Here is a 19,918-nt window from a genome sequence, read left to right as displayed (position 1 = left end):
CCGCCAGCTATATTAATATTATTAACCCCTAATGTAAGCCACTTACACCGCCGCCATCTCTATTAAAATGATTAACCCCTTATTTAATCTACCTACCCCGCCGCCAGCTATATTACCTATATTAACTATAATATACTTAGGGTTAATATAGATAATATAGCTGGCGGCGGGGTAGGTAGATTAAATTAGGGGTTAATCATTTTAATAGAGATGGCGGCGGTGTAAGGGGCTTACATTAGGGGTTAATAATTTTAATATAGATGGCGGCGGTGTTAGGGGATCACTTTAGGGGGTTATAGATATAATATAGCTGGCGGCGGGGTACGGGAGCGGCGGTTTAGGGGTTAATAGCTTTTTTATTGTTAGACTAGTGAGGGGGGATAGCGGATAGAGGGTTAGACGTGTCGGGCTATGTTAGGGAGGCGTGTTAGACTTGTCGGGCTATGTTAGGGAGGCGTGTTAGACAGTGCGGGTGTTTTAGACTTTAGTCAGGTTTTATAGGCGCCGGCAGTTTCTAACGTGCCGCAAGTCACTGGCGACGCCAGAAATTTGTACTTGCGCAGATTTCTGGACATCGCTGGTTTGTCAGACTTACGGCACGTTAGCATCTGACGGCGACTTATATGGGATAGCTCGAGTTGCGAGCTGAAACTGCGGGCGACGCCGGTTCCCTCGCTTGTGCCGCAAACTGCGATCTATATCGGATCGCGCCCCAGCTTGCTTGACTTTGCTGCTACACAAGCGGACAGCTCCACCTACTGGCTATTTTAATAAATGCACTGCTTCTCAATGCTTTTCAATAGGAGTCACATGACTGGAAAAAAAGGTTATTATTCTGAAACTGTGTAAATTGAACCGTTGTAAAACGAGGGCCACCTGTATATATATATATATATATATATATATATATATATATATATATATATATATAGATACATATATATAAGTGCATTGGAGCCATTTAATAAAGGTTTTAACTATGTATTTAAGGTAAATATTTGACAGTCCATTGTAGCATATGTTCTATGTATTTATAAATAGATATATCTGTATATATCTATGCCTATATACAATCATATATATATATATATATATATATATACACACACACACACACACACACACACACACACACACACACACACAGGTATAAATATATATTTGTTTAAAAAATCATCAGATATATGCAGATATATTTATTTATGAATAAATAGAACATATTCCATTATGTAAAGAACATTGAAATATAAAATATTCATATTTTCATATCAGGTATGTGCATATTACAGTATGCAATCATATTTAAGCATATTACAGTATGTGATTGGGTTTGCGCATATTACAAACAAACATGTTAAAGAACATTGGAATATGAAATATTCACATTTTCATGTCGGGTTAGCTCTATCGTGAATATATTATGGTGTTTGTGCAAGAAAGGGGGGTGTTAGGTTTTCCCCCCACTTTTTTATCCATTGACTTCTGGGGGGAGGGGGATGCATACACAGGTTCATGATTTTCGATTTCTGACTGCGCAAGTTGGGTTACCGCTGGAGAACAAACTGTTTACTTTCAACTTGTAATACCAGCAAAATCCAAATAGCGAAAATGGAAAATACTTTACACTTGTAATCTAGTGCTTAGCGTCGTTTAAAAAGCCTGACAAAACATATAAAAACGTTTACACAGGCCATTTTTTGCAGTACAACGGTCCCACCCCTTGCTCTCTCTCTCTTTTGCTCCCTCTCCCCCCTCTCTTTTGCGCTCTCTCTCCCCCTCTCTTTTGCTCTCTCTCTCCCCCTCTTTTGCTCTCTCTCTCCCACTCTCTTTTGCACTCTCTCTCTCCCCCCCTTTCTTTTGCGCTCTCTCTTCCCCCTCTTTTGCTCTCTCTCCCCCCCTCTCTTTTGCTCTCTCTCCCCCACTCTTTTGCTCTCTCTCTCCCCCCTCTCTTTTGCTCTCTCTCTCCCCCCTCTCTTTTGCTCTCTCTCTCCCCCCACTCTTTTGCTCTCTCTTTCCCCCCACTCTTTTGCTCTCTCTTTCCCCCCACTCTTTTGCTCTCTCTTTCCCCCCACTCTTTTGCTCTCTCTCTCCCCCCTCTCTTTTGCTATCTTTCTCCCCATCTCTTTTGCTCTCTCTCTCTCTCTCTTTTGCTTTCTCCCTCCCCCTCTCTTTTGCTCTCTCTCTCCCCCTCTCTTTTGCTCTCACTCCCCCCTCTCTTTTGCTCTCACTCCCCCCTCTCTTTTGCTCTCACTCCCCCCTCTCTTTTGCTCTCACTCCCCCCTCTCTTTTGCTCTCACTCCCCCCTCTCTTTTGCTCTCACTCCCCCCTCTCTTTTTCTCTCACTCCCCCCTCTCTTTTTCTCTCACTCCCCCCTCTCTTTAGTTCTCTCCCCCCTCTCTTTTGCTCTCTCCCCCCTCTCTTTTGCTCTCTCCCCCCTCTCTTTTGCTCTCTCCCCCCCTCTTTTGCTCTCTTTCCTGAGCTTTGTTTTCTTTGTATCTTTCGTTAAAGGGACATGAGACCCAAATTTTCTCTATCCTGATGTAGATAAAGCTCGGACGGGGTGTCCGGGCCGGCAAGGAGGCTCCCCTCCCGGGGCCCCCCTTTTTCGACCCATCTCGCCCCCTCCCGTGGCTGCCCCCCATGCAATTGTAAACAACTTTCAAATTTACTTCTATTATATAATGATATCCTTTGTTAATAGCTGCTGATTGGTGGCTGCACATAGATGCCAGGTCAGTTTGTTGAAGGCCAGATGTGTTTGTCCTCGCGCAGTCTCTATTGCGCATTAAAGCTTCGGACAAACACACTTAGCCTTTTATATTATAGGATATAACGTCCTTTTAATACTCTGCACTATCTCCATAATCTTTAAAATATTTTTTTGAATGCAGCTTTTAGAAATGTCAATAACTAACTGTGGAACAATTCACTTTTCTCCAGTGTTATAAAAATAAATGCAAGAAAGTGAGTTCGTAGGCGGAAAACATTAGAATAAATGTTACTGTACCTCACTGCTAGTCAATAGATTTTTGGATTTTTGCGTTTTCTTTGCGAGCTGTTTAAGCTTCTCAAGCTTTTGCTTCTTTGAGTTTCCTTCAACTACATCCTCCGTTGATTCTGTAACTTTTGTTGCTTGTGTGTCATTATTGAGGCTTGAAGTTATTTTTTCATTACTAGATTCATCTTCATAATCTAAAATACAGTGGCGCTTGCTAAACACTTTTCTTATAGGGCCTTCACTGTCAGAGCTGGTATCACTATCATTCAATACTGCAGAGGATCTTCTTCGTTTTGGTTTAGTGATATGTTCTTCCTCAAAATCCTCTGCAGAAGTATTTTTTTCTTCTTGCTTTGGATTATTTCTTTCTGACATGCTGCTACTGCTGCTCAAATCTTCTTCATCATTTTCGTCCATTTCATCTTCAGTGTTACTAGTGCTTTCATCACTTAAAGAAATAACCTGTGAAATGCTGTCCTTCTTAGTTCGTTTCCAGTCAATCTTTGAGGTAGTTTTTTGTTCCTCCAACTTCTTTTTCATTCTAGTTAAGTAATTTCTAGAAATATTTTCCACATTTGGTGACAAAGAGCTGCTGCAACTTGTGTTTGTAGGCCCATAGTCATTTTTGCCCATTTCCTCTTCAGATGAGGCAGTGACAATGCCTGAGGAAAAATTGTCCTTATCTGCATTGAAACTTGACATTACTAACTCCTCTGCCTTCTTATGACTTCTAGTTAAGTAATTTCTAGAAATATTTGGTGACAACGAGCTGCTGCTGCTACTGCAGCAACGTGTGTTCATAGGCCCATAGTCATTTTTGCCCACTTCAGCTTCAGATGAGTCAGAGACAATATCTGAGGACATATTTTCCTTCTCTGTATCTTTCCAGTTGAAACTTGATATTACTAGTTCTTCTGCCTTCTTATTACTTCTAGTTAAGTAATATCTAGAAATGTTTCCCACATTTGGTGACAAAGAGCTGCTGCAGCTTGTTTTCATAGGCCCATGGTCATTTTGGCCCACTTCCTCTTCTGCCTTCTTATGACTTCTAGTTAAATAATGTCCAAGAATATTTTCCATTTCTGGGGAACACAAAAAAAATAAAAAAAATAAAAATATGGTGTTAATTATAAGTAGGTGGTTAACAAGTATTTTAGGTAAGCAGAACCAAATCTTACCAATAACAAAAACAACAATATGGATTTCATTATCTTGATTATGAAATTTTTCATAAATTAATCCCAATTTTTTAAAGTAATGTAGATAATGTTTATCCTAAATATTATATGTTTCCTACTATTGAAGTTGATTGCACTATGATAGAATTTATCATCATAGTTTGCAGCAATCATTCCTGTTGCTGACAATACACCCCCCCCATTTGCATACTCCTTACTGCCCGACACAATTATAACAAGTGCTATTATAACACTCTACACCTACAGCTTCCCCATGCAGAAGCCACAAAAATTGACCCTGCCATAAGAGATATATTCTTTATCAATTAAATGGAGCTGTTGCCACCACCCACAACACTATTATTATTATCATCATCAGGTATTTGTAGTGTGCCAACAGATTCCGGAGTGCTATAAACATAGGCGGTATACAAGGCAACATTTATTGGGTAGAGGGCCCTGCCGAGAGTTACACTGTTGTAGTTGGCTCTTATGAAGGTTAACTACAAACAGCTGGGCTCATAGGCTTACATCCTAAGCTGTTCAAGGGGATAGCAATGTAGTTAGGAAAGGTTAGTGTAGGTTGTATGCGTCCCTGAATAGTAGAGTCTTTAGGGAGCGCTTAAAGCTTTCAAAACTAGGTGAGAGTCTTGTGGAGCGGAGCAGAGAGTAACACAATAGGCCTCAGAGGACGTAACAGATAAAGGCCACTTTCACATTGGCTAAAAACAAATCCAGACCTTCCTCTGATAAATGCACGCCATCTGCTCTATAAAGGCGTTTACAATCACCAAAAATAGTATCGTGCCTGGTCACAAAGCCACCCTCCTCTACAATCATTCTTCCAACATCCCTGTTAAGCTTCTTCCTATTTCTATAGGCCGATCTATGAACCCTCACATACCTCCAATGCAAACGAGCAATCATGTTTGACCATGCAACCTGTACACCAGGAAAGCAAGCTTTCACCCAACGCACATCAGACTGCCCAATGGACGCCAGCTTAAGCACTGGAACTGCCCCTACATCATTGCACGCCAAATGCAGGGCCATAAGTGAGGGCCTGACCCATCGGTGGAATGCATCATCCAGACACGCCGGCAAATCCCTTCCCTAATGGAAATTGCATCTGGACGAATTCCTAGCACCTGGCCGCATGGAAGCTTCAATGCATTAATGGCCACCCAGTGGACATAGGAATGCCCCACGATCCATGCTCTAACAGGGGGATTCATTACAACTAGAACAAAACAAGAACTAAATAACAATGAAAACTAACCATATAATGCCCTAAACCAGTGCTTTCCAAACTGTGTGTCGGGACACACTAGTGTGTCGGCAGCAGTGTGTAGGTGTGTCCCTGCTTCAGCACAATTTTTTTTTTAAATTTAATTTTTAAATTTTTTTTTTTTTTTGGGTTTCTGACTCTCCGTCTGCCTCCCCGCATATCACATGGTTGACACATGATTGATACCTAGTGGGTCACAGATCATCTTAACCAATTGGCGCAGCTCAGTGGGAACTGAAACTATTCCCATTGGCGGCTTTGGCGGGACATTGGCTCCTGACTGCATGTGTAGTCTCCTTAATTGGCTTGTGACTGCACGTGTAGTCAGTGAGTGGGACAGCAGTGTGTTTGCAGCGTGGGCAGTAGTCAGTAGGGCTCACGGAACTCTGAGGGCGGCAGCTTAAATGCTGAGCTGAAGTCAGAGGTTTTTTTTTGCAGCTAGCTCCCAGTAGTGCATTGCTGCTCCTGCTCTTGATATTCCACCAAATAATCAGAAACTGTGTTCATCCCATCAACCTCATACATCCCATTAAAATAGTAAGTAGCTATTGGTGTTATTAAACTTTTTTTTTAATTCTTGCACATACATACTGTTACTTGTAAATACATATTATTATTACATCATTTATGTATGTGTCCGTATATTTTAAAACAAGTTAGTTTAACCTCCTTTTTGCTAGTACAACTGAATTAATTACCGTGTCGCGAAATGATTTAGGTCTAAAAAGTGTGTCACCAACATGAAAAGTTTGGAAAGCTCTGCCCTAAACATTAGATGAAGACCCACTAGCAATGTCCAACGGTCTAATATATACCTGGTACCTTTATCTCCATCTTCCTAATCTCTGGAAATCCTACTTCGGCAGTGCTAGTAGCAGTGCCAATGCGAAAAGAATGATGGGCAATAAAGTCAGAGTTAAGCCCAGCCTAAGACTCTCCTAAACTGAAATTTCAATAAATTTGAACCATCAGCAAAAACAAAAAAATTGTGCTGAACTAGACTGGCGCTTTTTCAAATACTCAGATATCAACTTCCCTGGGCAACACCCCTGGTACACCTGCTCCTGCATGGACAACCACACCCCTTTACCATCCTGATCAATCTTTAACCGGGGAATATATAACAACAATGCACCCGCATTGAACCGAACATGATAAACTTGCACTCCCGCTCCCTGAGACACCCTGGACTACGCTACCAACTCACCCACTCTCAGAACCCCAAAAATGCCAGGGAAAAAGCAGCATGAATACCGCCAACAAAACACGCAACCTCTGTTTTTCATTACAATTCTTAGCAACCCTTGACTACTTGTCAAATGAAAAATGAACTGATATGGTCTGGGAAACCTCACAACTTGCAGAACAAAGCTAAGGTCGCTAAATGCTTTTTAACTGCCCCTCTTTTACAACCATTCTTCAAACACACCAGTCACTCTAACAACACTGCAGGGGAACTGATTGCTGGGGAACTCCTGTACTCATACTGAACGCTTCCCACTCTGCCCAGTGCCATACATAAGAAAGCCAATTAGCCTGAGCCAGTGAGGCCCTCACCGTGGAACTCAGTACATCCCACCCTCAGCAACCTGCCAAAGAAATGAAGGACAAGAGAAACCTACTCTTTCAGCCCCAGGTACCAACTGCCTAAATTGGACCCATTGAAAGCGGGACAATGCATCAGCCACCACATTATTAACATCGAGCACAACAAGCCTTAAAGTCAATATTGTGTTGAAAACACTGTAGCACAAGCCAGCGCAAATATCTAACAACCAGTGAGGAGGAAGCGGAAAGCTTATTAATAGCAAAAACTACTCTCATGTAGTCACACCAGAAAATAACTGATCTGTTAACCAAACGGGCACCCCACAACTCAATAGCCACCACTATGGGGAAGAGCTCAAGCAAAGTCAAGATTCTTGTCAAGCCACGTTCTGACCAAGAATGTGGCCAGGGCTCAGTACTCCAAGCGCCCTCAAAGTAGTACCATTACCATGCGCCCAGGCAGCGTCAGTGAACAATTGCAAGGATTGACTAGATACCCTCCATAGCAAAGTACCCCTAAATTCTGACAGAAACACGACTCAAACTTTCAAATCTTTCCTCATGTCATCAGAAATCTGACACTTCCTCTGTGCTCCGCCACCCCTTTTCAGAGGAGTTTCCAATTTACAATTGAACACTCTTCCCATTGGGATAACACGGCAGGCAAAGTTCAATAAACCCAAAAGTGACTGCAAGTTCTTAACAGGCAACCATTCTGCGGCTATGGTAACCGCGGCAAGACTGCTCTCAATTTTTCCCTGGGCAAGCAACAGAACTTTGCCTGAGTATCAATTTCCATACCCAAAAAAGTCAGGCACGTGGACAGACACTGTGTTTAATTCTTCTGCCAAGGGAACTCCAAAATGGGAAAGTAGGCCTCTCATGACAGACATTAGTCTTGAGCATTCGTTTGACCCCGCTCGCCCTACCAAAATAAAGTTGTCTAAGTAATGTGCAATTAGGCACCAGCTACCGATGAGACAGCCCAATGCAAACATGTACTGAACGTCTCAAAGAATGCGCAGGAAACTGAACAGCCCATAGGTAAACAACAATCTACATAGTAGGAACCCTCAAACCAGCCAACCCATCAAGTGAAAGGATACTGGATGAATTGGAAGGAGACGAAAGGCCGATTCAATGTCCCGTCACCCGCCTTGCGGACCAAGGCTACAGCCTGTTCAAAAGATTGGTAATGAACAGAACTAACCTCAGGGTCAATTGCATTATTAACCGATCTACCTTTCGGGTAAGGCAAGTTTTCTATTAGACAAAATTTCCCTATCTTCTTCTTGGGAACTATGCCCAAAGATAAAGTAAACAAACCAAGGAGAGGGGGGATGACAAAGGGGCCCACCATACAGCCTAAGGATCGCTCCTTATCCAACTTGTTTCTGACTGCCTAAGGATGCTCATAAGCTGACTTCAAATTCCTATGTTTCTGAGCCCCCACCACCACACCCTCCCGAATTCTGTCAAGTAGCAATAATGCTGCATTCCTGTTCGGGTAAGCCCTGAGCCAAGGCTCAAAGCATACAGCCTCGGTGGAGTTGGGTCTTTTTAATCCAGCAACTCTGCCTGCCCCTTTCCCCGTGGCACTCTCTTTTTTCCTTGAACATTCAGTCCCTGGGTGTGGGGCACCACAGTACAAACAGGAATGCCGAAACAGTTTGCTCCTTTGTCGCACTTCCCGTTATTGTACTTCCAGCACTCCCTAACCTTCCTTTTCACTACCCCTGACTGTCTAAACGGACTCGACTTCTGAATGGGAAAGGGAGACGGCAACATTTTTGCACCCAGGCACTGGTAAAGGTGCATATCAGTGACCCCAAATGATAGCAAAGGATTCACAACCATCTGTGCCATAAATCTGCATTGTACAATCTCCAAGAATGCTCCCTAAAGTGCTTGTGTATGAATTCAATGGTATCCATGTATTTCAAGATCGCCAGGGCCTGGTCAGGCTTGACCTCCAGATAACATGAAGCCAATACGTGAAAACAGCCACGCCATTAATCCATTGTTTTGGACCTTCTTGAGGCCTATCCTAGCCTCACTACGCTCCTTAGCCCTATATGCTTCTACAGATAGCTTGAATATATTTACATACTTCCCTTCCCTAATCTTCTTAGCAATTTTGCTCTTTAAATGGAAATAGAGGGAATGAACAATGCAGAGGTACGTGTCACCCTGAGCCTCTGCCTTCCAGTCTAGCGAAACCAACCCAACTGTTCCCTGAACTTTACTAGGCGCACCCCCAGTCAAATCTTGCCCTAATGCTAAATTGGTGGACACAGGCACTCCAGAGCTCCCAGTAACCCCAATCTAAACTAAGCCAAGTCTCGTCTCTTGCCGGTCCTGCCTTGCCACTAGTTTTCTCAACAAATTGAATACTCTTTTTTGTGGTTTGGACACTGGACCTAGAGATTCATCACTCTCAGAGCCAGAGTCACTAGACTAACAAATCCCCCCCACCCCTCAGAATCCCATTGAAATATGAAGTTCACCTGCTAAAGGAACTGGCTGTGACAACGCCGCTCCACTGGACTCTTCTGCTGCTGCTCCACCGGGCCAAGCCAAGGAAGAAGAGTGGGAGGGAAGGGGGCCCACTAGGCCACCAGGCAAATTAATTGAATAAAAAAGGGACCCTGATGAATCCCCATGATCACCATCCCCTGACACCCAGGGTAAGTCCCCTGTCCTGTTAGCCTGCCCAGGGCAAGGACCAACCCCAGGCCCACTCTCCTCTAACGCCCTCCATCCATCAACAAATTCAGGGATGCTAGCAGGGCCCCTTAAAACTATATCCTCACACTCTCCCTTTGAAATGGCATCCAAAACCTCAGCCTCCCCACTACTCCCAGCTTGAGAAAGGGGCATCAAAGGGGAGGATGAAAGGCCAGGCAATGTTAAAGAGCTAAGCTGTGAAGGAGGGAGGACTTCCCACCTTTTGTCAAACCTGCCCTCTCCAACCTTAACAAACAATCGATGTGACACTGGAGAAGAATCCCTCGGACACTTCGGTGGTACTGATTGCCTCCTAGGACACTCCATTTGCAGACATAGAAAATGTTCTGTTCAGAAGACAGAAATAAAGAGGAAGTGGGGATATCTATCCAAACCTTTTATAAGGTAAGCAATCCCCACCCCAACATTGGCAACAATGTTGCACACTCACTCACTCACATACCAGCTTCACATTATACAGGATGTAACTTGGCAGGATAATTTTCTGTGGGTCACTATGGATGTGACCTCATTGTATTTCATAATTAACCACAAAAAAGGACTAGAAGCAGTTAAATGTAAATTGCCAGAAGATAAATATTTAGGATCTAAACGTTTGGATTTCATAATTAGAGCCATAGATTTTATTTTACATCACAACTTTTTTTTTGGTTTAATGTTAATTATTATTTACAGATTTGTGGTACTGCCATGGGCACCAGGTTTGCACCAAGCTATGTATATATATATATATATATATATATATATATATATATATATTTATTTATTTCTTTGAAAACAATTATGTATGGCATAATTCAGAATTTGGTGCAGACCTGTTGTCCTGGCATAGATACATAGATGATGTAATTTGTATATGGAAAGGGGGAGAAATAAAACTGACCCACTTTGTGAATGCTCTTAATAACAATAATCAGCATGTTATACTAACCCCTGAATAAGTGAACATCATAAACATGAAATTAATTTTCTTGATCTAACTCTTTATACCAATGACAATGTGGTACATAGTAAAACATTTTTCAAGCAATGCGATACAAATACATACATAAAACAGGATAGCTGCCACCAGGTTAAAGGCAGTACCAAAAAGCCAACTTTTGAGAATTCATAGAAATTGCAGTAAAATAGAAAAATATGAGCAGCAATCAGTGATCCTCAAAGAGAGATCTGTTCAAAAAGGATATAATAGTATAACTCTTGAGAACAGGAAAGAGATTAAATAAAAAACAAAACAAGATCAGAACTATTGAAAAATAAGAGATAAAAACATCAATAATTTTCCAAAATGTGTAACTACATTTAGTATAGAACATAAAACAATCAAAAACATTGTAGAAAGACATTGGCACGTTCTAAAAGAAGATGAATATTTGGGACCTGTGATCCCCAGCAAAACAATGGTCATCTATAGAAAAGGACAAAACTTTAAACAAAAATTAGCACCGTCTATGATTAAAGGTATAGCCCCAGAAAAAAATGCTTCAAATTAGCAACATGACAGGCTTTTTCACCTGTGGAAAATGAAAGGGCTGTAATTATACAAGAACACACAAAACATTCAACTCTACAGTTACTGGGAAAAGTTATGAAATAAAAGATTTTATTACATGTAAAAGTAAATATGTTATATATTCATTACAATGTGGCTGCAAATATCAATATTTGGGACAAACGTCCAGATTTTTGAAGACACGAATCAAGGAAAATTTAAATAAAATAAAAAAAAAAAATGAAGATCATGGAGTGCCGCTACATTGCAATAATTGTCAACTATTTAAAAAAGAATCTTTCATATGGATAGGAATAGAAAAGGTTAAACTGCATTAGAAAGGTGGTAACCTGGCTAAACAACTAGATAAAAGGGAGCTAAGATGGATACACATGTTGAAAACATATGCCCATTGGGGTTTAAATAAAGATACAAAAATTGGCGCTTTTGTGTAAGATCTATTATTATGTGACTTTTTACTTTCTGTTTTTTTGTGGCTATAAAGATACAAAATTGCCTTTGTCAAGAAACAATAATTTGTAACTTAAGTTTACCATAATATTAAGTTTATTATTATGTTGTTCATTCATTTTCTAGAATCATACTAGTATTTAAAGGATATATACTTAGCACCTTTAGTGATGGTAATGTCACAATATAAAATATTATCTACGTGTCTTGTAATTCTACATAGTGTGTTCTAAAGACAGTACTCTGCAATGTCACATATTTGAATTTGATGCCAAAAATAGTTTAGTCTGCAAACAATGTATTAAAGTGATTGTTAAGTCAGCCTCCTGTCTAAACAGCTGTGTAACAGTTATCCCAAAATAACCTGAGTTTCATTCATCAAATTTTACGTTTTCTAATGGATACCTGTATTTTCTTAATCTTATATTAATTTTCGGCAAAATCATCCTCCTCCCGGCATTCGCGCTCCGTTGCTGCCTTTTTTGATTGACGTCTTAATAGCCAATAACGGCTCTAACCACGGGGGGACCCACCCCCTTACCATGACGTAATACGTCCTTATTGCGCATGCGTTCGTTTGCGGTGCAGAGCTAATCTATTGTAAGCTTGTGCACATTTTGCGCATGCGCAATAGAAGTAAACACGGCGTCGAAATAGGATTATATACGGAGTCCTGTCATTTCCTCTGTATTGTAACGCTAGGATTAGTGGATCTGAAAGGGCTCCGTATATACGTTTTATTTATTTTAGCTATGTCACCAACTATGTTTATGAAGAGAATGCAATATAGGAGTAACGCATGCGCAATGCAAAATATACACGGGAGCGCGCAGTGCCGACACGTAAACAGCGGGTGGGACCGCTGTTTACGTAATATGGAGGAAAACTAGCAAACAGTGAGTGGGAGGAGCGGGTAAGTGAATGATCGATATTAAATATATATCATAAAAACGAAATCATAGATTATATTAAAAATGTATTGTGGCGGTATGCTTAATCGGATGATTCCCTACCAAACTATATTATACAAACCTGAAAAATTTACATTCACTTTAATGATCCATATTAGAGCTGCAACAACTAATCGTCATAATCGATAATAATCGATTATGAAAATAGTTGTCAACCAATCTCATAATCGATTAGTTGGTTTGCAATTAGTTGGTCTGTGCACGGCACCAGCTGCTTCACTCCAATGAGCTCCTGCGCATGGTATTGGGTTTTATGGTCATGTCCTTAGCCTAAAGGACGTCTACTTTTCACTTTTTCAGGACAGTATAACTTTACAACTACCCCTGGCTTATGTGCAACCCAGATATAATAGTCATCATTTAGATTGTTTATATTAAATCTGGTGATTTGGAACTATGCGTTTCATGATATAGTGCCAAGCTTGTTGTTAACACCTTGCCCCTTGATTGATGGGAGTTATTTAAATTGACGTGCACTATTATCTGCACAATTATTAGCGTATTGTTTGCTATTGCTGATTATATGTACTGTATAAATAAATGTGTAAGGCTTTGTCCTGTTATTGATATTAATATAATTATATATTATATATAATTATATATTGAATTGATTTTTAATATATATATATTTAATATATATATATTGATAATATGAACCAGATTCAACCTTTATAAGTATATATTCGTTATTTTTAGAGCGGACTAGAAATTTCCCCTAACCTTATAGCTGGTTATTTACCATTGCATATAGATATTCAAGATATTTTATGTTAGAATGAAGTCAAGGGTTACTTTATTGAGAGGCCCCTTGCCAAGGTAGAAAACACTTAGCATTGGTGAAGAGCTAACAAAGATAAATATCTCACTTTGGTGAAATTGGCAAAACCCTACTTATACACCTCAACAGCCTTTTCTCTGCTGCAGGAAAAATAGCTGCAAACAGAGAACCAGCCTTAGCCAGAAGCATGTGGACATGTTGAGATTTTTGCATTTCAATGCAAAGTTTCTGAAAGAGTGAATAACAGAATGTTATTAACAGTGATAGTCTAACTCTTTCTAGTTCTACCTCTTTTCAAACAGTTTGTGGTTTTGTTTTGTTTAATTATAAAACTGTGCTCTGCTGCTTAAAAATTGAAGAAACAGTTGTGTTAATGTAAAGTTTTAGTCTGAAGTTTATATTTGTAACACTCATTACGTGGATTTTATTTAAAACATAGAAAACTATTATTGATTATTATTACTATTATTATCAGGTATTTGTAGAGCGCCAACAGATTCCGCAGCGCTGATTCTCTTTTTATCCGATTAGTTGATTAATAGAAAAAATAATTGTCCGATTAATCGATTATGAAAATAATCGTTAGTTGCAACTCTAATCCATATTCTAACTCACTTTAAAGATAATGACTTGCAATGTTACATATTGGGATCTAATGCAAATCTCTTTTCACTCCACTACTTAGCTAGAAAACGGCATTTATAGTCAACGCTAATAAAACAAAATGTTTTTGACTGAGAAGCTTCTGATTGGACATTGAACATCATGTGATTCCTCATTCCCAAACAGACCTGATAGAAGACTATCACAAAGAAAACGGCTCGAAAAGGGAACTGCAACAACTGAATGCAAAGAAGTTTGACTCTTAAATAAAGATATTTTTAACAATATTGTTGTTTAAATAACAATTGTTTAATAATATTTATAATTTGGGTTTTATTTTTAGGTTCTATCTTAAAGGGACAGTCTATACCAAAATAAACTTTTATGATTTAGACAGGGCATGCCATTTTAAACAACTTTCCAATTTACTTTTATCAACAATTTTGCTTTGTTCTCTTGGTATTCTTAATTGAAAGCTACATCTAGGAGGTTCATATGCTAATTTCTTAGACCTGGAAGACGGCCTCTTTTCTGAATGCATTTTGACAGTTTTTCACCACTAGAGGGTGTTAGTTCATGTGTGTCATATAGATAACACTGTGCTCACGCACGTGGAGTTACCTAGGAGTCAGCACTGATTGGCTAAAATGCAAGTCTGTCAAAAGAACTGAAATAAGGGGGCAGTCTGCAGAGGCTTAGATAGAAGGTAATCACAGAGGTAAAAAGTATATTAATATAACTGTGTTAGTTAGGCAAAACTAGGGAATGGGTAATTAAGGGATCATCTATCTTTTAAAACAATAACAATTCTGGTGTAGACTGTCCCTTTAAGGTTGAGTTTTAGCGAGTGTAAACCCGGCCTCCACCAATGGGGTAACGGGTAGCATCATTAACTGTAATATTTAAAGGCCGCCTGTGTAGCGGAAAGGTATGCTTGGTTTGTTAATCACTTTTAAAATTGTAAATGCTCTTGAGAAAGACAGCTGGTTCAGTTGAAACGCGTTGGGCACAATAAAATTGTCTTTTATAAGAAAATTTGTGAAGTTCTTCTTTGCATATATAAGGAGCCGGTCATCTGGAACATATGCTGTGAGTATATACACTATATCACAGCACAACCCTTTAATTTGAACTAGGAGTATACCTCTCCGGACGAATTCCTGAAGGGAAGTGGAGCACACACACAAGTGAACAGAAGAGGATTTAGAGTGAACCTGCGCCTCCTTTTTGGCACAACACATATATCTATACAGGCTTCAGGAGAGACTGTGGGAAGGCTGCGGTTCTATCATCGAAGGGGAGTATCAATCCATATTATACATATTTGTTTTTTTAATCACATTGCAGTAATACAGGATAACCCTTAAGACGCTCCAAGCATAATTATGCTTTACACTAGCATTATAAGTGAGCAATATTACTTTCCATGTGAGAAGGGTTGCCAGGCATCCAGTATTTAACTGAACAGTCCAGTATTTTAGCAGGCTGTCCAGTAAATTTTTCACAAAAATAATGAATACTTAAATGTCCAGTTTTAAACTCTCTAAGTCCTAGCTAAATGTAAAAGGTCCTAGGCATTAATGCATTACAACTAAAAGAAAGAAGTGGCAGTCAAGGAGGTCAGGGTACTTCGGTTTATTTGTGTCACTGGCAGTGAAAAAGGTAAAATTGTTGGGGGTATAATGACTGCTCAGTTGTAAAAAATATAAATGATGGGATCAAGAGTAGGGCCTAAGGTCATTTTGGGTACATTGTACGACCCAGTGGCGTATTTAGGTTTTGTGCCGCCCTAGGCACTCAAATTCTACCGCCCCCACCAAAGGCTTTAGGCTTTTTTAACCATAATAACTTTTGATCAGGGAGTAATGTGAATTTTTTATGGAATTTCCAAAATGAATGTTCACAAAAACACAGTCAAAGACATAGATGAACAAACACACACATATACAGACACACCCACACCCATTTAGTGCTGCAATTTACATTAAAGAAACACAGATTTATTAAAAAAATACTTCCCAAAACACAATACTAAGTCCTGAAAGCCAACAGAACTTGTTTGCTTAGGTCAAAATATGCCCCTGGTATGACCCTTAATGTAGCCACCAATAAGCAAGCGCTATCGAGGGTGCTGAACCAAAAATGGGCCAGCTCCTAAGCTTTACATTCCTGCTTTTAAAAAAAAATCGGCTAGATTACGAGTTTTGCGGTAAGGTAAAAAAACAGCGTTAACAGGTCCTAACACTGCTTTTTCACTACTGCTGCTATTAGTCTTGGCAGATTAGGGGTTAATAAATATAATGTAGGTGTCGGCGATGTTAGGGGCGGCATATTAGGGGTTAATAGTCTTGCAGGTTTAGGGGCCACGCACACTTTTTTGGCCTTACCACAAACCGACTTACGTAAACTTCATAAACCCTTTTTTCTATGGGACTTCCATAGCGCCGGTATTACGAGTCTGTCCTGGGAGGCCAAAAAGTGAGTGGTACACCCTATACCGACAAGATCCGTAATGCATTTTAAAGTCAGTAGTTATGAGTTTTACACTACAAAGCCGCACTCCCACCTCACAAACACTAGTTAAATATTATTAACCCCTAATATGCCGCCCCTAACATCGCCGACACCTACATTATATTTATTAACCCCTAATCTGCCACCCCAATGTCGCCGCAACCTACCTACACTTATTAACCCCTAATCTGCCGCCCCCAACGTCGCTGCCACTATATTAAATTTATTAACCCCTAACCCAAACACCCCCTAATTGAAATATAATTTAAATAAATCTAAATAAAAATAACTATCATTAACTACATTATTCCTATTTAAAACTAAATACTTACCTATAAAATAAACCCTAAGCTAGCTACAATATAACTAATAGTTACATTGTAGCTAGCTTAGGGTTTATTTTTATTTTACAGGCAAGTTTGTATTTAAAAAAAAAAAAATACAAACACCCCCCAACAGTAAAACCCACCACCCACACAACCAACCCCCCAAATAAAATACTAACTAAAAAAACCTAAGCTCTCCATTGCCCTGAAAAGGACATTTGGATAGGCATTGCCCTTAAAAGGGCATTTATCTCTATTGCAGGCCCAAAGCCCTAACCTAAAAAATAAACCCACCCAATACACCCTTAAAAAAATCCTATCACTAACCCCTGAAGATTCACTTACCGGGAGAAGTCTTCATCCAAGCGGCAAGATGTCCTCAACAAAGCCGGCAGAAGTGGTCCTTCCGGCACAGAGCAGGTCCATCTTCAAGACATCTGACACGGAGCATCCTCTTCAAACAAAGTCTTCTTGCTGAATAAATATCTCTTTAAGTGACGTCATCCAAGATGGCGTCCCTTAGATTCCGATTGGCTGATAGAATTCTATCAGCCAATCGGAATTAAGGTAGAAAAAATCCTTTTGGCTGATTGGATCAGACGGTGTCAGTGTAACTTAGGTTAGGTTTTATTTTACAGGTAAATTTGTATTTATTTTAGCTAGGTAGTTATTAAATAGTTAATAACTATTTAATAACTATTCTACCTAGTTAAAATAAATACAAACTTGCCTGTAAAATAAAAATAAACCCTAAGCTAGCTACAATGTAACTATTAGTTGTATTGTAGCTAGCTTAGGGTTTATTTTATAGGTATTTAGTTTTAAATAGGAATAATGTAGTTAATGATAGTTATTTTTATTTGGATTTATTTAAATTATATTTCAATTAGGGGGTGTTAGGGTTAGACTTAGGTTTAGGGGTTAATAAATTTAATATAGTGGCGGCGAAGTTGGGAGCGGCAGATTAGGGGTTAATAAGTGTAGGTAGGTTGCTGCGACATTGGGGGCAGCAGATTAGGGGTTCATAAGTATAATGTAGGTGACGGCAGTGTCCGGAGCGGCAGATTAGGGGTTAATAAGTATAATGTAGGTGTCAGTGATGTTGGGGGTGGCAGATTAGGGGTTAATAAGTGTAAGATTAGGGGTGTTTAGACTCGGGGTTCATGTTAGGGCATTAGTTGTAAACATAAAATGTGTTTCCCCATAGGAATCAATGGGGCTGCGTTACTGAGATTTATGCTGCTTTTTGGCAGGTGTTAGACTTTTTAACAGCCGGCTCTCCCCATTTGATGTCTATAGGGAAATCGTGCACGAGCACGTACGACCAGCTCACCGCTGAGTTAAGCAGCGCTGGTATTGGAGTGCGGTATGGAGCACAATTTTGCTCTACGCTCACTTCTTCCCTTTTAACGCGGGGCTTGTAAAAACCTGTAATACCAGCGCTGTAGGTAAGTGAGCGGTGAGAAATAACTGCTCGTTAGCACCGCACAGCTCCTAACGCAAAACTCGTAATCTGGCTGTTTGATAGCAAGAGAACAAAGAAAATTTAACAATAGGAGTAAATTAGAATGTTTCTTTAAATTGCTGAATCATGAAAGAAATAAAAAAACTGGCTTTAGTATCCCTTTAAGGGGAAAGGTTTGTCTGTTATTGTGGTTATGTGCAGTAGCAGGCCCAAATTTAAACAGCTTTCCAATGTACTTCTTTTATCTAATTTGCTTCATTTTCTTGGTATCCTGTGTTAAAAAGTATATCTAGATAGGCTCAGGAGGTGGCTGCACATATATGCCTATTGTGATTGGCTAACCAATGTGTTCAGCTAGTTCCCAGTAGTGCATTGCTGCTTCTTCAATAAAGGATTCCAAGAGAATGAAGCAAAATTGTTTATAGATATAAATTGGAAAGTTGTTTACATATGTATGCTCTATCTGAATCATGAAAGAAAAATGTTTTGGTTTAATGTCCCTTTAAGCGCAAGGGTTTTGAAGGTTTAGTTTTTAAGTGGGTTTAGTTTTAAATTGAATAAATACTGAATTAACTAACGCACTAACAATTTTTAAAGAGGCATCAGTTTTGTTATTTTTTTGTATTTGTACGAGACATATGCACACATATCTACCAATCACTGCCTGTGTCTTGTAAACACAAGCACTGCATCTCCCAAGCTGAGCACAGACAGTGATTGGCGGGTCGTGCGACTGCCATTGCCGATTGCGCTCTGCTCAGGACCAACAATTTTGTGCAGCTCCCAAGCATGATTATATATGTTTTTAACCCCTTTTGTGAATTAGACATTAGAGCATGCAATTTGTGCACTAGAATGGTCATTGAAACATTGTTATTTTTTTGCATTTGTATCTGGTGAATCACCTGTAAAGGATTTTATGATTTTAACAAGTCTCTATTAGATGCTTTTTTTAGTATGGCTTGCAGTCCTTGTGGATATATAATAAATGCTTTTTTAAATATTTCCCTCTTTTAGATCAGGCTTTTTGAACTGGAACCAAGCAGTTTATTTGTGGATAGTGTTGTAAATGATTTGCACACACATACAAATAATAAAGGCAGTGAACTTACCAAACTGTCACTCTGTGTCCAGCCTAGATCAGTCTCTGCGCTTCTCTGTTTCGAGTAAACTGTAAATATTTCCCAGTTCAGTAGACATTCCATCCACCAATGGCAGTACAAGTTTCATTTCTAAGTCACTGTTAGCCCTGCTGCTATTGGCTAAACTTAAAGTGATCTCTTACACTAGGAAGTCAAGGCAAAAAAAAAAAAAAAAATACAACTAGATTTGGAAACATTAACTTGCCTGTATTTTTCTTTCCAGCTATAGAGTAAATGCACAGTCACCTCCCAGCAGGTTAACACAGAAATAAAGTGTAGGGACATAAAAAAAGCAGTTTATACAGCTGAGAAAACTTGCCTGACAGCAGTGTAAGTAACCAGTGCACATTCAGCAGAGCTTAGTTTGTGGCTGAGATAAACCTGTTCACAAATAAA

At 39.6% G+C, this 19,918-nt stretch overlaps 1 protein-coding gene across 1 annotated transcript in view; it reads right to left on the bottom strand.

The window, feature by feature from the left end:
• The window catches only part of CCDC82 (coiled-coil domain containing 82), a 79,640-nt gene extending 60,013 nt beyond the window's left edge, over nucleotides 1–19,627 (bottom strand). Inside the window, exons 1-2 of the mRNA XM_053708590.1 lie at nucleotides 19,493–19,627; nucleotides 3,008–4,080 (exon numbers count right to left, since the gene is read on the bottom strand). Of these exons, the coding sequence (XP_053564565.1) occupies nucleotides 3,008–4,078 (1,071 nt within the window). The 5' untranslated portion in view covers nucleotides 4,079–4,080; nucleotides 19,493–19,627. The remainder of the gene's footprint in view (nucleotides 1–3,007; nucleotides 4,081–19,492) is intronic.
• Between the last annotated feature and the right edge of the window lie 291 nt (nucleotides 19,628–19,918).

The sequence above is a fragment of the Bombina bombina genome, chromosome 3, assembly GCF_027579735.1.
Source record: "Bombina bombina isolate aBomBom1 chromosome 3, aBomBom1.pri, whole genome shotgun sequence".
Taxonomy (NCBI): Eukaryota; Metazoa; Chordata; class Amphibia; order Anura; family Bombinatoridae; genus Bombina; species Bombina bombina.
This window is presented reverse-complemented; position numbering and strand designations above follow the sequence as displayed.